The sequence below is a fragment of the Dipteris shenzhenensis genome, chromosome 24, assembly GCF_047967505.1.
Source record: "Dipteris shenzhenensis isolate YYH24624 ecotype China chromosome 24, Dip_SZ_1.0, whole genome shotgun sequence".
Lineage (NCBI taxonomy): Eukaryota > Viridiplantae > Streptophyta > Polypodiopsida > Gleicheniales > Dipteridaceae > Dipteris > Dipteris shenzhenensis.
The window spans coordinates 175,562-190,697 of NC_141619.1; the positions used below are offsets into that span (position 1 = coordinate 175,562).

The 15,136-nt window shown below is 42.3% G+C and overlaps 1 protein-coding gene across 3 annotated transcripts in view; it reads right to left on the minus strand.

The window, feature by feature from the left end:
- Nucleotides 1–15,136, minus strand: part of SCY2 (SecY protein transport family protein) — a 207,058-nt gene that overhangs the window by 132,904 nt on the left and 59,018 nt on the right. For 2 of the 3 annotated variants that reach the window (XM_087395477.1, XM_087395476.1), the window contains exons 3-4: nt 14,767–14,804; nt 14,033–14,539 (exon numbers count right to left, since the gene is read on the minus strand). In XM_087395477.1, coding sequence (XP_087251603.1) covers nt 14,033–14,539; nt 14,767–14,804 — 545 coding nt within the window. The remainder of the gene's footprint in view (nt 1–14,032; nt 14,540–14,766; nt 14,805–15,136) is intronic. The other variant, XM_087395478.1, reaches the window with a different exon arrangement.

Below are 15,136 nucleotides of genomic sequence, written 5' to 3' on the forward strand. Positions count from 1 at the left end.
TTGAGTTTCTCTAATCTCGATCATTAGAGCACTCTCTAACACCGTGAAACTCGTGTTATGCATAATGCATGACAACACATCAACAACTTTATTATCCTTCCCTCTTCGGTACCGGATCGTCAAATAAAACTCCTGCATGAGTTCTGCCCACCTAGCTTGGCAGCCTCTCAAGTCAGGTTGTTTACAAAAATATTTCAGAGTATCATGATCAACATCCACATAAAACTATGATCCATACAAATAATGTCTCCATGTTTTCAAAGCATGGACAATAGCATACAACTCTAATTCATGAGTTGGCCAATTTCCTTGAGAGGGAGAAAGCTTCTTGCTTTCAAAAGCTACTGGCCTTCCCTCTTAGAGGAAAACTGCTCCTACCGCAATGCCACTTGCAGCGGTTTCAAGGAAAAATGGTTTTTGGGAATCAACTATTTTTAACACCGGTCCTAAGACCACAGCTTGTTTTATGGTGTTAAAACTTTCATGTTGATTCTGTCCCCATATAAAAGGTAATTTATCTGAGGTCAGATCAGTCAATGGTGATACTATTTCGGAATATCCTTTGATATGCCTTCGATAAAATTGGACAAATCCCAAGAATGATCACAAAGCGGTCAAACTCTGAGGGATTGGCCAAGTAGGTATCGCAGCCACTTTCTTTGGATCCATTTCTACCCCCTCAGGAGTAATTATGAATCCTAAATATTCAAGTCTTACCATACACAGTATAGTTTTCTTTTTATTTACATAAAGACTAGCTTTCTTCAAAGTACTGAACACTATTCTTAAGTGTTCATAATGCTCAATAATACTCTTACTGAATCGCAGAATATCTCAATAAAGTGTACTACAAACTTTCCGATATACGGACGTAGTAAATCGTTCATAAGCATGACGAATGTAGCTGGAGCATTGGTAAGTCCAAAGGGCATTACCAAAAACTCATAATGTCCAAACCTGCTTCTAAAAGCGGTTTTATGCACATCCTCGGCTCTAATACGGATCTGATGGCAGCCGCACTTAAGATCTATCTTACTGAAAATTACGACCCCATGTAATGCACCTAGCAAATCATCGATCCGAGCCATCGGATACCTGTGCTTAATAGTGATATTATTCAATGCTCTGTAATCTATACAGAGACAAAAAGTGTCATCTTTCTTCTTCTTTAATATCACTGGCGAAGCAAAAGGTGAAAAACTTGGTTGCCCCAACTTGAGGTATTCTTCCAGTTGTCTTCGCACCTCCGTCTCTTCAGTAAAACGCAACCTATAGAGATGTCTATTTACAAATTCTGCCCCCGGGATTAGTTCAATCTTATGCTGAACATTCCGCTCTAGAGGTAACCCATAAGGTAGCTCATCCCTAAAACAATCAGAGAACTCCTCTGTTATTTGATCAGCCAGCTTGGCCATCTCTCCATTTTGATCAACATCAGTGCTAGCCGAAGAATCATCAATCGGCTCTACCGACGCTGTACAAAGAAACAAAAACTCTTCTTGAGCTTTTCGGATTTCCATCACGGAAACCAACGGTCCTTAAGGTATATCCCTCTCACCTCGTAAGACATACAGCACATCATTCATCTTGAATTGATAAATGTGCTTTTTCCAATCTGTGGCTGGATTCTTCCTAGAATGCCAAGCCTTACCCAGGGCTATGTCTGCATGAGCAAGCTTGGTCATTTCAAAATCAAGCTTCTTAGCATAGTCCTGAATTCGAAGCTCCAGTTCGGTAACCCTTTGGTCCCATACTTCAGTTGAACTTCCGTCTGCCATCCTGACTGTATATGCATAGTTAGATGGGCTAGTCTTTAGTTTCAGCCTTTTTACGAGCTTGAAGTTAATTACATTGTGCGTTGACGCTGAGTCAAACAACACAATGACATCATAATTAGCTACTTGCCCTTTCATCTTAATTAACTCCGTATCACTAAAGGCTGTATATCCCGTTGCTACGGGCTTTGACAGGATATTATCAGGTGCACTAGTTACTAACTTAGCAACAGACACACATAACAAAAAAGGTACTGACCTTTGAGAAGATCCCGCTAGCTGAATCTGCATCTGTTCTGCTCTGGGACTTTCCTCCATTTCCACGTCGCATTCTGAGACCATCATCTCAGCCATCCGATGATCTTTGTTCCGTGGACAATCTTTCCACTGATGAGGCTGAAGGCAACCAGAACACAAGCCTTCTCTCCTCGCTTTTTCCCTTTGCTCTGGGTTCAAAGAGGACTTCGACCAAGCCTGGGCTGCCATTGGTGTTACTTTTCTTTTCATTCCAATGGTGGTACTTGATTTAGGAGTCTCAACTAGTTTCGCCTGCTTGGCTTGAAAACTAGACTGTGAGGCACCCCCTTTGCTAATCCACTTATTCTTAAACCCAGTTTTCTTCGGGTACCCATACTCAGTCCCAACCTGCACAAACCCACTTGGTCTGTTCCCTTTTGCATCTTCATAGTTCAGGGCTATGGCAATTGCTTCATCTAGCATGTTCGCATACTTAGCCCAAACTTCCATCTTTATCCGATCATTCAATCCAAAGATAAAATCTTTTACTTGGATTGACTGAGGTAGGGGTTTATCAACCTTCATAACACTTTCTCTAGACTTATCCGTGTATTCTGCCACTGATAAATTTCTCTGACGAAGGTTTGTTGGCACACCTTATGTTTCTATGTGTGAGTGCTAGAGGCACAGTTAGGTGCCCACAAGCACAGTTAGGTGGTGGAAAAGCCACATAGGATGATTGAGTGAATCTAGGAGCAGATTGAGGAGATGATTGTGGAGCTTTGAGGTCATCAGTGATGTCAGTGACCTTGTATGAGGTGCCTACTTAAGGACCTCTTTCTTCTTCATTCTATATGCAAGTATTCTGATTTTGTGTCAACTCTACTCTTTCCTTTCAGTGTTCCAACATGGTATCAGAGCCATTTGATCCCCCTTGAGCCCATTTTTGCCACATCATCATCTTCTTCCTCTTCTTCTTCTTCACCATCTCTCCCTCTTCTTCCAAAAATTTGCTTGAGCTTGTTCTCCTCTGATTCTCACCCATTTCCCACGCCCTTTCTGCTGGAGATCCCTCTTGTTGGGGCGAGTTTCGGGCTGGAAGGAATTGAAGAATAAAACGCGCTGCTGGTCGCCATTGCACGAAAATCGTCGATTCTTCTTCCTGCAAGTTCTCTGCGCCTGCTCTGTCTTTGTCTAATTCCTTTTAGGGCAAGCTTCTCCATACCTAGAGCTACCTTGTGCTGAAATGTGAGCAGCAATGGCTGCATATTGAAGGAGAAAACAGAGAAAAACCAGTCGACTTTGTTCAAGAAGGTGAAGGCGACCTGACGCATATTTTCGCCTCTTCTTCCCAGAGGATCTACTGTGGTATACCAGCTTTCTTTTGCCTCAGAGCTCCCTTTCTTTTGCTTTGAAGAGTGTGATATGAGCCCTCCAAGTTCAGCTCTCTAGTTTTGACAGTTTTGACATACTTTTGAAAATGATGCTACATAAAATGCTACTCTAGCATTTCTGGTCTTTTGAAGTTTTCAATAACTTCACTACAAGTGTTGCTTCAGTTTTGTTTTGACTTGCTAGACCTGGTTGTGATTGGAAAATGTTTATTTCATTCACTCCTATGAAGCATGCAAAAGTAGCATCATTGTTTGAAAACTAGTCACTACTATTTGCTACATCAAGTGCCTATACTTTGGAAGTATTTCAGTTCTTTTTGCCTTGTAAGAGAGATAGACACTGCCCAATATCTGGGTTAGACCCTCTCATGGCTACTTTATATAATCTTGAGAAGTTCAATGGAAAGGGCTTCCATACATGGCAAATGAAGGTAAAATTTGCATTGATGCGGGAGAACTTATGGGGACTTGTCAAACCTACTCCTACCGCTTCTTCTACGGCCTCAAATGCTGGAGAATCTTCAGCTCCGACACGACCGGCAAGGGATCCAGCAAGAGAAGAAAAAGCATATGGTATAACTGCTTTAGCTTTGGGTGATGATTACACACATCATATATCTGACTTGGAGTCTCCATCGGAAGCATGGCAGAAGCTAGATTTGATTTTTGGTGCAAGCTCTCACATATCTAAACTATCACTTAAAATCTCTTTCTTTGAATTAAAGATGGCAAGTGATACTACTTTAGCTGCTCATGTCAACTATATGCGGAGTCTTATGACTCAGTTAGCTTCTATCAACTCTCCTATCACCCCTGATGATGCTATGGCAGTGCTACTTAAGAGTATGCCTGAAAGTTTTGATCACATTGTTAGCACTTTGAAGAATCTTCCCAATCCAAACCTTCAAGGCATTATCTCAGCTCTCCAAGAAGAAGAAAGACATATGGAGTTAAGGAAAGGCAATGACACTGCTTATGTTATGAAATTCCAGAAGGGCAAGTATTCTCCTTGCAATCACTGTGGAAAGACAAATCACCTTTCAAAGGACTGCTTCAAAGTTAATCCATGCAAGCACTGTGGCAAAAACAACCATAGTGAGAAGTTTTGCAGAGACAAAGCAAAGACAGAAAATGCAAATCTACTTACAGTGAATTTGCCTCCACAAGATGAGGCATCCCATGAAGATTATGCATTTTAAATCATCTCTATGTATGCTCCAGATCTCTCTTCTTATGTCAAGGTACTCAGCCTGGATAGTCCTCCAAAATGAATGAAAATAAATTATTGTGTGTTGTGTGTTTTGTAAACACCTCTGGTCACCTTATGATGTAGGCCATGTGTATGTTTTTGTTCCATGGTACCTCCTACAGACATTGTGTGCATGTACATGTAGGGGAGATAACCATTGGAAGGTCTGTTTGTATCCCTTTCTGTTTACCTTACACCCAAGGGAACCCTTGCTAGCATGAGAACCTAGCCATAGATTTATCCTTGACCACCATGAGATGGCATGAGAAACTATGAGACTAGATGTATCCTTGACTTAGCCTGAGGCATTTCCTTGAGGGGGGGTTTGTTGGGATATCTCAAGGTGTATGCCTCAGGCACACCTTATGTTTCTATGTGTGAGTGCTAGAGGCACAGTTAGGTGCCCACAAGCACAGTTAGGTGGTGGAAAAGCCACATAGGATGATTGAGTGAATCTAGGAGCAAATTGAGGAGATGATTGTGGAGCTTTGAGGTCATCAGTGATGTCAGTGACCTTGTATGAGGTGCCTACTTAAGGACCTCTTTCTTCTTCATTCTATATGCAAGTATTCTGATTTTGTGTCAACTCTACTCTTTCCTTTCAGTGTTCCAACAAGGTTTCGGTACTGATCCCAAGCTCGGGATGCTTTGTCAGGAGGTAGGAAGTGTTTTCTAAATTCCTTTTTAAACCCCTCCCACGTAGTGAATGCTACTTCATCTTTCTGCTGTTTTATCCACCACCTATCCGCTGCCTCATTAAACATATGGGTGTATCATTCCTGATTTCACAAATGGCGAATGCCTCGTCCCATTTGTGTAACCAGGTATCAATGATATCGGAACTACGGTTAGACATCCAACCAGAATACTTTTCTAGCCTATAATTGGTAATATTAGGCACCTTAGCCCCCCTAGGCTCCACCGTACAAACACTGGACTCCGGTTCCATCGAAGATTTACCTTTCTCCTCACGAGATGGTCTGGCAGACATACTATGCACCATTTTTTTGAATTCAGACTGCCCCACATTTGTTTGTAACTGCTGCGCTAAAATTTGTAGCAAGGCATCCTCTAACATTGCAATTCTGCCAGACAATGTATGGCCTGCTGGGCGCGACACCTGCGGGGTCGGCCGGACTCCCGACTCTACGAGATCCAATCCTGGAAGCTGCTTCTTCTACTTCCATTCAGGTCAATGGGTGTTTTTTTTTTTTAAATAAATAAAACACCGCTTACAACTGTAATTACAAATTGAAAGTCCCATCTCCAATTTCACAGTTAACCAAATATATATCACACTATAACTAAAATCACTTTTCCCTATACTAGGGAAACTCCTACAACCCAAATTAACTCAAACACGGAAGCAAACAAACTTAGAAGGCATAGAAAGCTCCCTGGTTATATCTTTGCTGCATGAAGAGGTCAACTAGTTCCTGTAAGCCACTCCAACACGCATTTATGACCAGCCTTGTGATCACGAACATGTTGTATTGTCATAACACCTGAACCTCTGTTACGTTCCAACCTTTGGTGTTAGCAACGTACGTAACTCTCATGGATACCATGACTTGCAAAATCCAAGGTACTACGGGTTTTTTTCTATACCCAGCATCCGTAACGTTGAAGGACCTCCACGTAACGCATATATCCAGATTAATTTCCCTGGTCCTAAGCTAGCTGCAGGTTGACGAACAAAATCACGATGTAATTAATTACAAACTAGCCCATGCTCACTGGCCCTTGTAATCCTGTCTTCGACGCCTTCAAATCAACGACAGAATACACGATACCACAAGATTACGATAGCTAGTCCCTTCCCGCGATGTCATGGAGTCCTGAAGGTAACCACCCGTAATCCTTGCATGATACCAAATTATAAGCCTACGGCTGTACGCAATCCTGCTCTCCTGCAACACTGCTGACCAACCGTTCCTACACCTGTGGTTTAGCTCTCGTCCTCCGTCACCAGCACTACGATGACGTGCGTGAACCCACAATTGCATCATCACCTGCGGCCGCTAATCCCGTGACCACCCAATAGCACTCGTCGTGCGCCGTTCATCCACACTACCCAAACTTACGTGAAGCGTACCATCGTCCGTCGTCAAACGCCCCAAACAGCCTACGCTCTGATACCAAATGATACACTCCAATCTATTTGCTTCTAGTTTTACGTTGAATCACGGGCGAAGGCACTATGTCTATCCTCCCAGCCAACCTTGTTGGTTGCAAGCTTCTCTGTTGTAAAATCCCAAAAAGGTTCATTTCGTCAAAGCTCTCTGCTTGCTTAATTCCAACGAGCCCCAAACTCCCTAGATGAATCTAGTATGCCACATGTCATAAATTTAGGGTCCTTCCTTAATGCATTATTTACCCCTCTCTTGGGATATCTTTCAAACATTTGCCCCTAGGCACATTTCATGCATTTAGACCCTTTAGCCTTAGATCCACCTAGTCTAGTGCCATATCACCCACACCAAGGACCTTGACCTTTATTCCTTTTTTAACATTTACATGAAGTCCAAACAAATATAATACAAACATTGATCCTTTAAAGGAAAATGTCGACTGACCCTTCCGAGGTCATGTTACCTCGACTAGAGCGTAACAAGGTCTTCAATGGCTATGGGAGGACCCCAAAACTCGGTCAGCTTCCCTTCTACACTTCTCGTGATCTGCTCACTAACTGAGCCCTTCACATGTTAGGACTGCTGGAACCTTTGCTGCACCCTGCCGATGCCTTTGATCCTCTTTCTCTTGTGCCTTGATTGCTGCACCCTTGCTGTTGTCTTCTCATGCTCTTCTAGTGCCTGGGAATGCACTCCTGCAGAGCTTGATGCAGCCTGCAATGCTTCTCTACAAGTGCCTACAACCCCCACAATAGGGGCTATATAAAGGGGCTGGAAGCCGCCTGTTATGGCCGAACCCACTTATTGTTTGGCCGACTGGCTGCTGACTGGCTGGCTGGCTGGCTGACCCAATCTGTGGACTTGGCCGACCAGACCAGCCCTTGGGGGCTCTAATGTGGGCAGCACCAGGACAGTCCCACTGTGGACTGATCTGCCCTGTAGCATGGGTCATAAATAAATACAAGAACGATAATTATATGATGTCCATATGGCAGCTTGTGTGCTGTCCACATGGCAGCCTCTTCATCCCTCCAGCTTCACCCGCACCCGTGAGTGGCCGACAGCACTCTATCACCGATTTCATGCCTCCATTGCCTCATCCACCCTGATGTCCTGATGATGACAATGATAATGATGATGATGATGACAAGCGGGGAGTTGATCCATCTATTCTGACACATAGTCTTTCCTCTGCCCACACAGTTTCTCTCAAACCCATCCCTCTACAAATGTCAAGCCCCTAAATCCTCCTCATTCGGTGGCTTGCAATGGGGCATTGACTCTACTATTCCAACTCTGCCATATCACTATGACTACTTAAAGAACATTGATATCTCTTGTGATTCCAACTCTGCTCTGAGCTTTTAAAGCCTTTCTGCCACTGTAGTTTCACAAACTAAACAAAATATACTACTGAAATGTGCAGACATGGAGGTGCCTTTTCTGAATGGGTCAAATTATTTTTGCAAAACAAAGGGGTCACATTCAACTCTCTCAGGCAATTGAGCAACAGGAACAGTCTGTCTACACGCTCTACTTTTTTGCTCATCAAAACCTATAAGCTCCATTCACGCAGTAAGTCCACAATAAGCAAATTCCGTATTCTTCTGGTGTGTGCGCATACAAGCACACGCATGTGTGTGTGTGCGTGCGCGCGTGTGCATGCGTTGGTAGCTATTCTGTTTTGGGACAGCTATGAATGTACATCCTTCTTAATGAAATAGTTTCTTACAAAATGAATGTGTGTGTGTGTGTGTGTGTGTTGGTCTCATGGTTGAAGTGGATGAAATTGTGGATCTAGTTAGAGAATATGCCAAAAATGCAGTTATTTTATTTCTCCCAGGTCGGATGCCACCTGCTGCAGAGGTAGGCAACTGGTTGACCCGCACACTAGCTAGCTCATTTGTTCGAAAGGTACACTATGCAGCCAGAGGTTTTTTTGAGGTCATTATGGTAGATGAGATTCACAGACAAATGCTTTTGGAACATTCGCCCCTCTTTTTTGGGCAGCAAATGGTGCACGTTTTGCCATGGTCTCCCACAAGGGATTTTTAGGCTTTGATCTGACACAGATGTCCGGTCTGGGTTGAAGTTGTAGACTTCCCGCAATGCATGGCTTCACTATTGCTTAAAATTGCAGCAACTTTAGGCAAAGTGGTTTTCCCACCACGGCCTAATGGCAACTCAAATCGATTTTGCATTCTCTGGGATACTGACAATCCCACACCAGAGTCTTATTCAGTCACGGTGAACAATGTTGACATAGGAAGTGCTTTTTATAAATTGAAATGAGGATTATTTGCAGGGGCTTGCTTTGAATGTAAAAAATTTGGGCACATGGCTTTGCAGTGCCCAATGAGTCAGCACAAAATGCCTCCTGCCACTTTGCCTGTTCAGATGCCCACTAAGGATGCTTCTGCCTCTATTGGGAATAAAAGTAGAGGTAATAGCCAGTTTTTTGTGAATCTAGATAAAGACAAAGCTCCAGTGGTTTCAAATGGGACTGCTTCTTCCCCTTTGCTTCCTACTATTCAACCCTCAGCAAAAGTACCAAAACCTCCAACTGATGAATGGCAAAGTCCAAGAAAAGTTATTTATGTTCGACAACCTCCACTCCCTCGCACTTGCAATGGTGCATCTTCTAGTGGAAACTCTCCGGAGGTCAATTCAAGAATTGGGATCACATGGGCTGCAGTGACAGCTAGCAGAACCCTCTTCCCTGAAGAAGAGGTTGCTGCTTTGCTGTCCACTCCTCAATGGGATGTTTCTTCTCAGGGAAGAGGCCCTGACCCTCAGGTAGAAATGCACGGTTGACATCCTGAAGGTTGCTGCTGTACATAGCTGTTTTTCTCCTATAAATATCTGTAAATATGACTGCTCATGTCAAATGCTTTACACTTAATGTTCAAGGGATGTGTGACAGTAGGAAATGGAAATCTGTGTGGCTGTATATTAATAGATTTCAGCCTGACATAGTGGCATTACAAGAACACAATCAACATGTCTATGCAGAAAAGACAGGTCATTATTGTGGATATGATATCTTCTATGCTGGGGAGCACTCTTTCTCAAGTGTAGTCTTTTTGATCAAGCATGAGCTTCAGCTAGTTATTGCTTTAAATGACAATCAAGGCAGATGGACTATTCTTCAATGCATCATTCAAGGCGAGGTGTTTGAATTTGCTTCTGTCTATGCACCTCAATCTTCTCGGGATAGAACTGCAATTTGGGATGCCATGCAACGATATCCATGGAGATATCATGCCTTTATATGTGGGGATTTCAATAATGCTCCGCAACAGGGTGACAATACATCAGGAAATAATCATATGTTAACCCCTGAAAGGCATGCATGGTCTCAATTACTGATGCATCTTCATTTGGTTGATCTTTGAAAGGAATTGCAGCCTTTGTCACCAGGATACACTTTCTAATATAATGCCCTTTCTTCTTATCAGGCACGTCTGGATCGCTGGTATAGTGTAGCTCCACAACAAAATGATGATTTTACATGCAAAATGTGGATTGACTATGCCTTTGTACATTCAAATCATGCACCTTTATGGTTGAGGTTATCCTTTTATGATATGCCAGATGATAGACTGCCTCAAAGGCGACATCTGATTGTGAACAAAAGCTATTTGCAGCATGTTGTTTTCAAGGCCATGGTTACTGAAGCATCTCACTCTCTACCTTCTCAGAGCCACTTTGATATTGATAATGCATGGGATTCTTTTGTTTCCAAAATGCAAGTTGAAATTAGAGGTTATGGCAAGTCTTACATGAAGACACTGAGGGAAACTGTTGCTCAGGCCAAATTGACTTGTCAAGACCTCACTGAACTCAGTCATCTTCGTCCATTGTCCTTGCATAAGCAAACAACACTATGCCAAGCTAGACATTGTCTTCAAATCAATGATCACAGGAAATTGGCTAAATGGGAGACTAGAGCAAGACAAAGAGCTTTTACAGATAAAGGCTGCTCTTCTAAACAATTTTTTAAAAGCTTACATCAGAAGAGATTAAAAACAGACATTTGCAGGGTGCTTCTGCCTGATGGTTCATGGACTGCATCACGGTCACAGCTTGCTTCTCTTTGTGTACATCATTCCTCTTAGCAATTTGGTTCTGCAAATCCTCCCTCGCAGCAGTATTTGTCTGCAAGAAACTTACTTTTACAGCATGTTTCTCCTATTGTTTCCACTACTCAAGCTTTGGAATTAGAGCCTTTACTGAGAGGGAATTGTCAGATGCAATCAAATCCTGTGGTAGATGGAAATCTCCAGGATGGGATGGTCTTACAATTGAGTTTTTCCTAGAATATTGGCCTCTTTTGAAGCATACATTGCTGCATATGGTGAACCCTGCTTGGCAAAATCAGAAAATGCCAGACACATGGAAGAGAGGTCTTGTTAAACTCCTTCCAAAAAAGTAAATTTGTGAATCTTTGGCTGATTGGAGACCTATCACACTTATGCTAGTCATTTACAAAGTTACTACCAAAATGATTGTTGATCGGCTAAAAGGTTATTTACATGATGGTTGCATCCTACGCAATATGGTTTTGTTCCTCGTAGGCATATCACAGATAACATTGCTAATGCTTATGTTGGAATCGAATATGCCAAATATATGTAACAGAAGGTTTTGCTCTTGCAAGTTGATATTGCCAAAGCTTTTGATACTGTTAAGTGGGACTTTATTTCATCGACTATGCAAGCCTTGGGATTTGGCACAAAAATGCAGCAAGTTATCAATTGGCTATATCAAGATAGTAAAGCTGCCTGCATACTTTCAGGGGATATTTCTACAACCTGGACTCTTGGTTGTTCTGTTCGACAAGCATGTCCCCCCAGTGCTTTACTTTTTGCCATACCCACTCATCCAATGCTTCAATATATGGACCACCTCTTGGACACTGGCATGTTGCACGGATTGGAAATTCCTGACAGCCGTAGCATGATTGCTCAAGCATATGCTGATGATTCTTTCTTTACCCCGAAAAATACTCGGAGCGATCTCTCCATGATTATGCAAGCTCTTTCTACATATGGTTTGGCTGCTGGTCTTCGTGTCAATTTTCAGAAATCAAAATTATTGCCGTTACATGCTCAAGACTGGCATAGTCATTTGTGGCCTCGGGAAATTGTTCCAACTTCTCAATTGATTCGACATCTTGGATATCCTCTAGGTTGGGGGCTCACTCGTTCTCAACAAACTGATTGAGTGCTCACAAAGTTAAGGGCGAAACTTGAATATTGGAAACTTGCAACTTGGCCATTACATGTTCGTTTGCGAATAACGCAATCCATTTTGATAGCATACATACAATTCTGTCTGTCATCATGTTCAATAAGGCAGATCTAGTTTCCTTTATGTCTGCTATCATGGAGATTTTTTGGTGTTCAAAAAATGGCAAGAAAAGTCTCAGATTACTCTCTATGCATCGTCTCTGCTCTTCAAAGATGCACGGGGGTCTGAACATACTCAATATTCAAATGCATATACTTGCTCACAGGGGGAAAATGATGTTGCAGTTTATGCAAGGGGATCAGCCTTGGGCTTTCATGATCCGCTCTCTTTTGTTGCATATTGATACTTCAGCTTTTGGGCATTGGCAGCCTACACAGTGGGATTTCCTATTTGGCTCTATTCCAGGCAAGATCAGAGGCTTCCCTTTTGTCTCTCGTTTGCTTCTTGATTAGAAGCATATTTTATCCCACTTGGAATGGAATGGCAGAGATTCTTTGTCGGGAAATTCCTTGAGGGCTGAGAATATTTATTGGTCCAAAGTATTCCATCCTCCTTTGGCTATACAAGAACCCAGGCGTTCTTATTTTCTATCTTTCAAAGGAATTTCTTCTGTGGCGATGTACTTCAGGATGATGGCACTCTTTTATCTTTTTCTATGGCTGCTAGCAAATATGGTTTGGGAGCTCATTACCGTCCTTTATGGCATCAAATTTCAGAAATGCTTCGACCGTTCTTGCCGGTACCTCGTTTGGAACTTCATAATAGGCTTGAGGACTGGACTCTACATTCTTCTTCCTCGTCAGGCCATCCTTTGAAGCTCTCACGTATCACAGTGCCTTCCCTGTATAAAGTGTTATTACTTCCGCCTTGGATTTCTGACAAAGCAAATTCTGTTTGGCATATGTATCGCCCACTAAAAGAGGCTGCGTCTCCTTTGGCATTATAAAGTCCCTCTTCGACAACAGCTTTTCCTTTGGCGAGTCTTACTTGGCATTTTTCCATCTAGGCAGTTACTCACGCATAGACATATTGCTCCGACAGCTTGCCACAGATGTCTACATTTTGCTGAATATGTGCTTCACATCTTTTGGCACTGTCCACATACTTGTGATTTTCTCGCTCTCATCCGACAGGAGCTTCGAGCGAGATTTTCTACTGTTACTTTTGGCAAGTTCTTCTAGTTGTTTGGTTTTCATCCAGCTAGACAGGGTCTTGATTTAATTTTTGTTTGGGTGCGCTACTGGGCACTGTGGACTCTTTGGATGGACACAAATCATAGAGTTTTTGGTGATCCTACTTTTCCATCTTTTCTTTTTTTCAAACGATCTCTGCAGCAATCGTTATATGATTGCTCTCGGACTCATTTGATTGATCATGATGTATATACAGCTTATACTGAGATTTTCAGTTGAGTAATAGTTACTCCACTTTTGAAGTAACTATGAATGTAATTATTTTACAGCAATAAAATATTCCTTCTCACAAAAAAAAGCGCGCGCGTGTGTGTGTTTGCACGTAGTGAGTCCACAATAAGTAAATTCAATATTCTTGTGGTGTGCGCGCAAGCGTGTGTGTGTGCGCGCGTGCGTGCACGGGTGCGTGCAAGTTAGTAGCTGTTCTATTTTGGGACAGCTATGAATGTACATTCTTCTTAATGAAATAGTTTCTTACAAAGTGTGTGGGTGTGTGTGTTGGGGAGCTTCCTTTGGCCCAGTTAGAAGTATTTTACTACTGTTTTTAGTTTTGAGTAGTAGCTGTCTCGTTTTGAGACAGCCATGAATGTATATTTTTTCTAATGAATACTGCTTTTTACCAAAAGTGTGTGTGTGTGTGTGTGTGTGTGTGTGTGTTTTGGGGGTTGCTTGGCAGGGAGGTTGTCTGCAGGGCTCGCACCATTCGCAGATCAAGCAACTTCTATATCATGGGAATCTACTTCATTATAACCACTATTACTTCATACTCCAAGTAGCATTTACAGTACTGAGTGTTCACCTGGTGCCCCAGAAACATAAGTCAGGTAATCTCCAGGCATAAAGCGACGATCAAATCCAGGAAGTGGTATGAAGTGACCAGCACGCACAGCAATGAGCATTAAAAATGTCACAAGTGCTCTTTGCCGAATCTCACTCCTGAAGAATGATTCCAAACTTTTCTTGATTGTTGTACCCAGTTTCGGCAGAAGAAGAAACCTGTTCTTGAAACATTTCCTGTGTACATAGACTGCCTTGGATGAAAATCCAAATTGTGCCAAGGGATCCTCCATGCGAGAAGATGTAGATGTTTCTAGAGGCTCCAAGATGTCAGTTCCTGACCGGAATGCTTCCATTGATGAGGACCCTCCTTCCAGTGTTGATGCATCTTCAAAAGCATAACCTTGTGAACCCTTATACCTAGATGTCGAAACTTGATCACGAGCATCATTTCCCTCCAAATCTTTGATTTGGCTTTCATCTGCAGAGGCTCGTGTAATTTTTGCTGCACATTTTCTTTGTTGATTTCCTGTATCATGGAGGTACAAAATAATGTGACAAATAGAATCTACACACGAATCTATTTTCAATTGTTTGTGAAGAGCACATTAGCATGCTTAGAAGGCTATTTAAACGGCACGAGTTCATGAAAGGAGCCTGTCAAACTTTGCACGCTGAAGACTTGCCAAGAACAAGGCAGCATGCATTGACTGAACAGACTTCCTATTTTTCATGAATAAAGAGTGAGAAAATAACCTGGAGCATAATAACTGAGCCCATGACTGCGATTGGACCTGGGTGAAAACATAACCTTCCATAATCAGTCACACAACTGCCCTCAAGACATGAAGAGGTCTATTGCTGTGCTAAAAATCAGAATCCCAAATACTAACTCAGACATGAAAGAGCAAACAAAAATGCAAAATATTGCATAAGGTTGGGCAAAGAATAATTGTACTGTGGTCCTAGAAACCTCTATCAAAATCCTACTATTGCAAAATAACACCTCAGAAATAAAAGAACAGACAAAAACCCAAAATGAGTAAATGTTTAGCTTTCAAAGAGAGACAAATCCATAGGTCAAATCAAATAACCATGGCCTGTGGACACATAAGCCTTGATAAGG